At 43.3% G+C, this 10,124-nt stretch overlaps 1 protein-coding gene across 1 annotated transcript in view; it reads left to right on the top strand.

Annotated features, from left to right (window-relative positions):
- The window catches only part of SLC29A3 (solute carrier family 29 member 3), a 35,477-nt gene extending 28,851 nt beyond the window's left edge, over positions 1 to 6,626 (top strand). Inside the window, exons 5-6 of the mRNA XM_019538643.1 lie at positions 2,453 to 2,615; positions 4,011 to 6,626. Coding sequence (XP_019394188.1) covers positions 2,453 to 2,615; positions 4,011 to 4,686 — 839 coding nt within the window. The 3' untranslated portion in view covers positions 4,687 to 6,626. The remainder of the gene's footprint in view (positions 1 to 2,452; positions 2,616 to 4,010) is intronic.
- Positions 6,627 to 10,124: the final 3,498 nt, after the last annotated feature.

The following is a 10,124-nucleotide window of genomic DNA, read 5'->3' as shown; positions in this document are numbered from 1 at the left end:
GAGACTGTAGTCAGCCCTCAAGTTCTCGTGTTGTGGTAGGGCATCAGCTTGAGGTTATATTCTCAAAGTCAGAGCTACACCCTTACAGACTGCATTTCAGCAGTGGTCAGTACCAGCACATGGCACCTGTCAGCTGCCTTAGAGTGGAGCTTGGGTTCTGAGGACTATTTAAAGCTTTTGAAATCAGAATTTGAAATGCTTGGATGGAAAGAGCTACAGAAACGCACGGTTACAACACGTAATCGATTTTTATTTATTTATTTATTTTGTACTGGATTTGTTTTGGTGATGTTGAGGCTTTTAAAGATGAGATACTTAGGATGTAGTAGAACACTGCCAGTCTGTAAGAACTGTAGGGAGAGGAAGGGATGGTCTACTATTGTCTGTTTACTGGGTCTGTCTTATACTCTGTAGCTTTATAGCATTTAGTACAATAAGGAATTAGAGACTCTACCTGCTGGTCTAATAGAAGTAATAATAGCCAGATTTGGGGAATAAATTAGATGATGGCTTATTTTAGCAACACCTTCCCCCCCACCACCCCAAAAAAAATTAAAATCCTGTCTTAAACCATTATATTTTTTTCTTTAGGGTGTCTGCTACTGTCCGCATTCTCTCTTCCTTGGCTGTCATGCTGACTGTGTTCTTGGTGATCACCGTGCTGGTAAAAGTGGACACTTCTACCTGGACAGAGTTTTTTTTTGCCATAACCATAATTTGTGTGGTTATCATCAGCGCTGCCTCAACCATCTTCACGAGCAGCCTCTTTGGCCTGAGTGGTTGCTTCCCCATGAAGAATTCACAGGCCTTGATATCAGGTTAATTTCCCTCTGCTATCCAAAATGAAAGGGATAATAGTAAGTAAAGGATTTGCTCTGGCAATGGGACACTGCCCCGATGCTGTTTTCTGCAGTCCAGAGGAGCTTGGAATCTGCGTAGACGGGGTGTGGGACCCATGCTTTGCATCTTGGGGCACATAGCAGAGGGTTTTGCTATATCTTGCATTTAATCATGTGGTGATGAGTTCTGTGCATTGGCTGAGATAACAAAACCTTTTTCTTTTTAGAAACAATATCCATAGGCTGAAATAAAAGGAAGTTGCCAAGCAGGAAATGTGGCCAGTCACATGAACCTTACTCTTTAGTTTCTGTAGATATTTGAAAACTCCCATAATCTTATATTATGATGCAGTTGTTTTTTTCAAAACAGACAACGAAAAGTCCAACCCTTTGTTATATGTAGCCTATGGGTGAATTTTTCCTAAAGCAGTCAGTCACAGAATTGTAAAGTTGATCGGTATAAGAAGAAGAATATCCCTTATTTCCACATTTGTTTCTATCTCAGGAAATATTAAATTTGGCATTGTTTCTTTTTTATATTCAGCATTAACATTCATTTCCATAACTGATGAGGGACACATTTTGAGTCATGAATGATGAGGTCCCTGGAGGTTTGGATGATGCTGATAACACTGCAAATGTACTGGAGAGTAGGTGAGAGAGAAACAAGGGAGGAAGAGATGAATACAGTAACTTTAGATACAGCCAGGCATGTATTAATTAGTTTGTCTTAAAGATCACTGTATATTTTATCCATATGCATGCATGGTGCTGGTAGCCTCAATCCGTATTTGGGGTGGTGAAAGGAAGAGACCATCAAATGCCCAGTACTAAGAAACATGGGTTATAATTAACCACCTGTTTGGAATTAGCCAAATAGAAAAACTGTGTTAAGAATTCCAGCATAGGAGGGGCCTCACAGGAATATATAGTTGTGCACCCCTTCTAGATGGTGACAAAGGCTAGATGGAAAGCAAGGCTCCTGTTTCACGGTATAACTGTTAGGCAGCAAGTTGTTCTGATCCAATGAGTGATGTGCAGAATAACATGGGAGCATAGGTGATGTGACAAATGCTTTCCATCAGTTTTGTCTTTTGAGGCTGGAAGGGTAGGTTTGCTGGCCTTTCAGTGCTAAGAGACCTAGGTTACCGGCTGGCTGGCTGAGAGAACAATAGGAGAGTTTAGACGATAGGTCTAAATTAAAATGTTTTTTCTTTTTTTCCATCCCAGAACTACAACACAGCATGCAGCAATAGGCACTCATTTTATCAGGAGAGCTGGATTAGAAAGCACCCAGTATTTGTAGGCAAGAACAGAAATACACTGATGAAGCTGTGTGAGAGATCTTGAAGGGCACCTACCAAGCCTGAGACTGGGTCAAGCCAGTCCATAGCTCAATTCCAAGAGCATTGAAACTTGCCCACACATATCAATTAAAAGCATTTTCTGAAATTCCTTGGTGCAAGCCTATCATCCTCATTTCTCTATTTCCTTTCCTTCTCTCTTGGCTGTGGAGCTGCTTTCTACCCAATGCCTGGCTGATTGAGCATAGACTGGAGTTTTATTACAGTCTTCTTTGACCTTGACTTCTTGCTTTCTTTTCCCCGATGTAGGCCAGGCCATGGGCGGGACAGTCTGTGCTGTGACATCAATAGTGGACCTGGCAGCTGCAGCTGATGTAACAGACAGTGCCTTGGTCTTCTTTGTGACAGCAGATGTCTTTATCTTGGTCTGCATTTTGATGTACTTGATTCTTCCCACATTGGAATACTCCAGGTAAGGCATACTAAGCTGCCAAACTCATCAGGTTTCACTTGATTTAAACTTTGGATGTCACATATTTTCCTTTGGTGGAGGCTGAGAGGTTGGGGTTTTTTTCTTAAAAAGATCTACAAAATGCATACTAGGTAATGTGCTGAGATGTGACAAGCCGGCTGTGAGAACTGGATTGAAAATGATGGTGCTAGGAGACCCACTTTCTCTTTGCGTTGGATCAAGTTAGACCCAGAAAGATCAGAGCCTGTACATGCTGCCAGTTTCTCCCAATGCCTGCCAGGCAACAGTCTTGTTTTGTGCCTTGTGACACCCACATTCTTCTTAGACTGCAGCAATTTAGCCTTCTCCCCGCAGGCTGAGAGGCCATCCACAGCACCGTCTGCTCTCTGTCCTGCTACTTGTGTTCAGTTTCTTTCCTGAGTCTGAACTTCCCAATTTGACATAAACCACAGACAGAAACTGTGGTATTGCCACAGACTGTGCTGAGTTTCTGAAAAGCTACCTTTGGCTTAGAGTAGGGGGAATGACCTGAAACCACACAGACAGCTCGAGGTGCTTAATAAGAATTGGTAGAGTTCACTCTTATTGGACTATAGCCTAGAAACAGTAGCACAACAGCCAAACAGATACCACCAATGACTTCTGTAGTAACCAAGGGAACACACCAATATTTTAGATCCCCAAACATCTGGATTCTTCAGGTTTAGTTGATTTGCTATATCTGACAAGCCCTGCTGTGAATAGTTGTATATCTCTGTGCATCAGTTGTTTCTTGCTTAATTATCAGGTACTGAGGTTAGAAGAAGAGAGTTTGCAAGTGTGAGAGTTATGAATAAATCCTTTCTCAGTAAGAAGCTGTAGTTAGAGGAACGGTTGAGAAAGCTCTGATCAGAGCAGAAACTGAACCTGTTTTAGGGTAAAACCTCAGAGTCCTTTTAAATGCAAAATGAAACACTGCAGGAAAAAAATGTTTGGGGTTTGAGTGGTTTCCCCTCCCATGCTTTCCATGATATGACTGACATTGGCCTGTATTTTGTAGGGAATGGGATGTTGGAAAGGAAGAGATGTTCTGTCCTTTTTACATCCTGAAGTGTTCAGAATTCATAGAAAGACACTGCTAGTACTGAGTGTCTGCATTCCTTTTCCCTTCCATCTCCTCCAGCATAGTCTGATAACAAGAACCCAAAGAGCTTGTGGATGTCACTTGTCCCTCCAGATGGGGCTAGGGATGTGTTTCTGACAGAGCTGAAAGGAAGTACAAGTCTTAATCTGTCGAGTTAGTCGCTGGGTTTCAACACACTTTCTTGTGCAGGTGATTTTCCTTCACCTTTCTCCTTTTTTATTCTGAGTCCAGCTGTCTTGGTTTACTAATAGCTTTCTTTCCTCTTTTTTCAGATACTACATGACGATCCAGACGGATAGCACATACTCACCTAGTATATTTCCCAACAGCTCTTTAGGGGAAGAGAATGAGTCCCAAAGTATCAACAGCTCATTTCCAACAAAAAGAGCCAGAGACAAAAACAGCCCTCCTCTGCATCTCATCCTGAAGAAGACTGCTGTCCTGGGATTCTGTCTCTTCTATGTTTTTTTCATCTCTATCATCATATTCCCTTCTGTCTCCTCCAACATAGAGTCTGTCAATAAGGACTCGGGGAGCTTGTGGACCAATAAGTACTTCATACCTCTTACCAGTTTCCTTTTGTATAATTTTGCTGACTGGTGTGGACGACAAATCACTGCCTGGATCCAGGCCCCTGGCCCAAAGAGCAAACTGCTGCCTATTCTGGTTTTCCTGAGGACCTTCTTACTCCCCCTATTCATACTATGCAACTATCAGCCTCGGACACATTTCAAAACAGTGTTCTTCAAGACCGATGTCTATCCAACTGTCTTCATTACACTTTTAGGACTCAGCAATGGTTACTTAGGTACTTTAGCTATCATTTATGGCCCAAAGATTATGCCAAAAGAGTTGGCAGAGGCAACGGGTGTGGTGATGACATTTTACTTAATGTTAGGGTTGGCAATGGGATCTGCCTTCTCAGCTCTTGTTGTCCATCTCATATAAAAGAGTACTAGCAGGATGAACAGTCCCCATTCTCTTTGTGTAATTGTCTTTGGAAATTTCCAAAGGGCAGAATATAGCTGTTTGACAAGTCCTATGTGCCTCAAGAAGGCAGGCACTCTGGCAAGTGTTAAAGAAAAGCCTTTAAAAAGACACCAGCTGCACAAGACTTTGGAACTTAGTTGTGCATTTCCATTTCCAGTGGGCTGGTGGGGTCCTGCTGCTCTGTGTGCACACTTTTAATGATTGTCTTTTTGTATCTAAGTAGTAGCAGAGAGAGTACCAAATTCTGATTAATCTCTTAGAAATCCTGGATTCTAAATATTTCTGCAAATCATCCTGTTGGTAGAATTAAAGCAGCCATTATTTTAGTGAGATGCTCTGAAGAAACAGTTAATAAACTGCATTTCCCAGAGCTGTGCCAAAATTATTGAGGATGCACAGGCAAGGAAGTAAACAAATAGCCCATGTTGAATTCAAGCAACTAAAAACTGAGGACAAGTATTAACATTTACAAGAAGACTGGACAGTGAAAAGTCATAAAATATGGACAGTATTCCTTTAAGCAGATATACCAGATTAGTAAATTATATGACTGAGGGCCAATGGACTTCTTATATCACAAATGTAGAAGTGTGAGCTTGCTGTATGAGCTAGATTAAAGAACTGGGGCTGGGAGGACAGAGAGGGGAATTCTCATGCCTATTGTATATAATGGCCTAATGCTATTCAGTCACTGTGTTGAGGGTTTAAACCCCATTTAGTCTCAGCTTGCATTGCTGAAATTACAGGTGCGAACTTAGAATGATGTTAAGATGGTTTTTTTGTCATCAGCTGACAGCAGCTAATAACTACTGATTCAGGTGCTGGACTCTTAGCCTCTTGAAGGTAACCTCTTTAGTACTGCACTTCGAATACCTACGTTGGGATTTATAGACTCAAGGCTTCCAGCATATGTCTCAGCACTCTTCTGATGGGCTTTTAAACAAAAATTATGGCATAGTAGAAGAGACGGTGATAGGGAGTGAGTTGTGTATAATCTCTGGTGTTTCTTGGGGTCAAAATAGGAATGACCACTCAGCCACCCTGCCCCAATTTTACTGAGGGTGTTTCCCACTGCTTGACAAACAGCAGATTCAGGCCACCAAGCAGAGAGATGGAGAACCAGCTACTGTCCCCAGGGAATCTCTGAAGTTAGGACTCGAGGTTCAGGTCTAGTCAGGTGGAGCAGGTGAAATCTGTCTAATTAAGAAGCTCCTAAAAAGAGGTGACTTCCTAGCATGGAGAAGGACAGTAAGCATCTGCAGGGACTCTAGGCTCAAAAAGGACCCTGGTATGTCCTCTCTTTGACATGGGTCTGGGCAAGGTGGCACCAGGTACACTAACAGAGCCTACTGCCTCCCTCTGACATGGGTCTGTCATAGACCATTACTGTTTCTGAGTGTCTAGACACTAAGTTGCCAATAATGCTGGAGCTGAAATAATCATTTTAACAAAAGTCCTTCTGTGGTTTGTGAGAGAGCTTCCAAAGTAGGCGCAGGAAGTTAGCTCAGATGCCATTTATGATAAGTGAACGCTTCCTCTCCTGAGTTAGGTAGACACATAGTAAGGCTATGTTGTTTCCACTAGCAATTGTTCCTCTTTTTCATACAACCTTTGACATAGAGGTTAGATGTTATACTTTGAAGCCAGTAATCCACAGAGCTATGATAGCTAATACTTTCAAAAGCTTCAGTAAACCCTGTAACATCCTATCAAACAACTTAAAAGGAAACTTTTGGAGGACTTTTTTTTATTTAAGTGACCTTATGCTGTAGTACCTCAACATCAGAAGGCGTTTCTGTGTGAACAGTTTCTCCTGTACAATGTATATAAAAACTGATTTGTTGTAGAATTACATACATCCAAAATCAAGTCTAATAAACAACTTTTAATATTCTGTATGTGTATGATGTTGAAATAAGCCTTTGTATTACTTTTGGAGGGAACTACAGAAATGTACAATATATAGCCATTATACACTTATTCTAAGAAACAAAACATGCAGAATTGTTGGGGAAAATATCCTGTCAATGAGACCTGCTAAACCAGGGCTGGGCAAAATGGCGAATCTTGGCTGGCAGCCCAACACCATTTCCCAGCGGCTGCTGCCTGCATCACTTGGGCTGGTTTCCATGGAGACCCCAACAGCAGCAGGGTCATGACAGGGCCAGGGTTTCCATGGAGACTGGCCCCAGCACTACTGTCAGTACCTGCAGCTGGCAGGAGCTGCTCCATTACTGGGGCTGGGATCTTGCTGTGGTAACAGCAACATGCGGGGCCGGCAGCTTGCAGTTCTGCCCTGGCTCCAGATCACGCTGTCACCGCTGCAAGATCCCAGACCCAGAGCAGCTTCTCACCCAGCTGCATGCCCTGCCAGTGCTGCAGGTACCGGTCTCCATGGAAACCCTGGCCTGGCTGTCAGAGCCCCACTGCTGCTGGGGTCTCCATGGAGATCAGCCACAGCAATGTGGGCAGGGACTGCTGGGAAATGGAGTCTGCTGTGGGCCTGATCCGGCCTGCAGGCTTGATCTTGCCCATCCCAGTGCTAAACTGTGAGGCAGGTTGTTCAGGAAGTAGGTGAGGAAGCCGTATTGTTAAGAGTCTTTCCAAACCAAGCATTAGCAGGAGGTCTAGTCCTTCTCTCTTCTGACGCTCTTGAAGATTAGTGTCCTACATTGTGCTCTGCTAGATTTGGCTACCTGTCTTTTACTGGTAGTAGTACAGTAGACTGAATAATAGCTTTACCAATTATTTTTAAGCCTCCAGTGCTACGGTTTTACCTGTAACTCTGGATTGTTAATTCTGTTCATGTGATTGGATGTTAATTTTTTTCTCATACCTAGCCCAAGATTACCCAGTTAAAGAACTGAATTGCTGATAACACTTTCAGATATTTTTTAAGTGCTTCAGTATATGCTGAGGAGGAGAAAGTTCTATAAAGGTAGAAATTTATGGGAGGAGATATTTTATGTTTACTAAAATCCATAATGTGAAATATAAGATCAGTTAATTGAAGTAAACTGACTGTCAGGGAAGGAAAAAATTACCAAACTCCTCCGTATTAGATAAATGGGGCCTGTTGAAATGAAGAGATCTTTTAATGCTAAAGATTGTCTTCAAAGGAGATGGCTTTTTAATACATTTACAGTTTAGATGAAGCACAAACCAAACTAAAAGCACTTATAATTTATCTCCAAAATTGTATAGAGTGATGTTATTAAAGAAATTAACTAGGAGGATAAGGCATAATTTTATAACTTGCTATTACAGTTGATGCATCTGGAGAGACTAAACTTAGAAAATATTTAATCTGTGAAGCGATAACTCAATGACTTAATAGAAAAATACCAAATGTTTTTTGCTTCTAGGTCACAGTGCTAAATCCACCCCAGTTTGGTAGGTTACATAGACTAAATTTAAATGTCTCCATCTAGTTCCTAGTGTGTTGGTGTTCACATAGCAGAAAACAACTAGCCCCACAGTTGGAAAATAGTGCTAAGGAATGGTCTGTTTGGGGATTCTGAGCTTAGATAATCAGTACAACAATGATTTTTTGCAGGAGGACTGGCCATGTGACATTGGTGCCTATTCCCTGCCACTGTTGTGAAGGATAAGCAGAGGATTTGAGGCTTTGGTATGGAAAGTTAAGAATTATCTTTAAATATCTCACTGTTTAATATTGTATTTACCCAAATACAAAAGAACCCTGAATTCAAGATGACACTTCAATAATTAGATTCTATACATGGAAAATGTAGAAATTTGTTACAATTTCCCATGTACAGAATCTAATTATTGGAGAATTTTCTTAAATTTATCCCCACGACCACTGCAGCAGAGAATGCAGGCTGTGAGGTTCACGTGGTTGGGGAGCTGGTGGGGGGGCAGGAAGTAGGGAGCAGGTGGGGGGGCAAACAGCTAGACCCTTTGTGGGTGCCTCCATCCACCCTTAGGGCCCCTCTTACCCATGCTCTGTGCCAGCAGGCTCCATTCCTGCCCTAGCCTGAGGCACAGCCCCAGCCCAGCCCCGTAGCAGCAGTGCTGACTCCAAGCCACTGCTACGGGGCTGTGCTCCATGCCCCCACATTGGAGTGAGGACAGAGCCTGCCGGTACTGGAGGACAGATAAGGTGTGGGGGAAGAGGAAGGCTGTGGGACATGAGGAAGAGGCAGGGGGATAGAATGCAGCAGTGGGCAGGCAGCAGCTTTACCTCTGGCCCCAACCCAGGGTTGGAGCTGGAGGCAGAGCCACAGGAGTGGCCTGCCCCCATGTTAACTGAGGGGGGATGGGGGAAAGGGACACATCATCTTGGCATGGAGTCAATACAGCACTTGCCAATTCTAGCTGCCTAGCTGCTAAGCCAGTGTCCAGTGTTCTGGAGCCGTATCTTTGCTGAGGTCTGCATAGGCAATAACACTAGATAAGATTTTAAAAGCTGTGGTTCACTTTTCACAAAGCATCTACAGCTGCTGGCTTTTATTACTTTATTTACAGAATAGTACATGGCTAGTATATAACATGACTGAAAGCAGTGCTGGGCCCAAGCTAAATGTTTTCCTTTTTCTCTCAGTATTTAGTCTAGGATCATTGGTAGTACACACAGTTCAACTTGATAAACCATTTAAAAACACAAAATCGAGACATGAGTGAAAAATGTACTGGGCATGTGATGCAGAAGGAAGAGCTTTATTGCATATAACTTGGCATGGTATATATGAAACGTGGAAAGAGTACTGGCACTCCTATGGGGAGGTGAGTGGGACACCAGCCGTGTTGCGTGCCAACTTAGTGGCACCCCCTCCCATGTCCTGCCATAGGAACCAGGCAAATGCATGCCCTTACCCAGGAGTGTATCTGGGGATAAGAGGACAGGTGAAAAGAGAAATACTTTCACTCCCTCCAGAGAAATACTGGCCACTAGAGACACAGCCCAGTACCTAGTAACATATTTTGGATGGGGGAGCGGGAGAGGGGAGAAGAAAATGGGACACCACAGGTGGCTCCCAGGCAGTCTGTGCCTCAGGGCTGTTGCAGCTGACGTGCAGTGAGCCTGTCCCCCAGTGGCAGCCCACGCTACTACATCAGCAGACAGAGCACTAGCAGCGGTGCCTGAGTGCAGAGAGCAGACAGATAAGATTCTGTTCCCCTTCCCTTCTCTCCCACCCCCTCTCCCCGCTCTCCAGTGGTCAGCATAATCTCCTTCCCACTCCCACTCTACCCCAGGTGCTAAAGGAACTTCCTAGGCCTCTGAGGAAGCATATGGTTTGGCCAAGGCCAATGCATATTGGCTCCTATCGGTGTTTAAAGTGTAACTTAATGACATCTGTACTTCTACCCCAACAATCATTTCAGAGACCCAAGTTTCTCTAAATACTGTTAGGGGAAGTTTAGGTTAGATA

This window comes from Crocodylus porosus, unplaced genomic scaffold (genome assembly GCF_001723895.1).
Source record: "Crocodylus porosus isolate Cpor-Errol unplaced genomic scaffold, CroPor_comp1, whole genome shotgun sequence".
NCBI classification, from domain to species: Eukaryota; Metazoa; Chordata; order Crocodylia; family Crocodylidae; genus Crocodylus; species Crocodylus porosus.
This window is presented reverse-complemented; position numbering and strand designations above follow the sequence as displayed.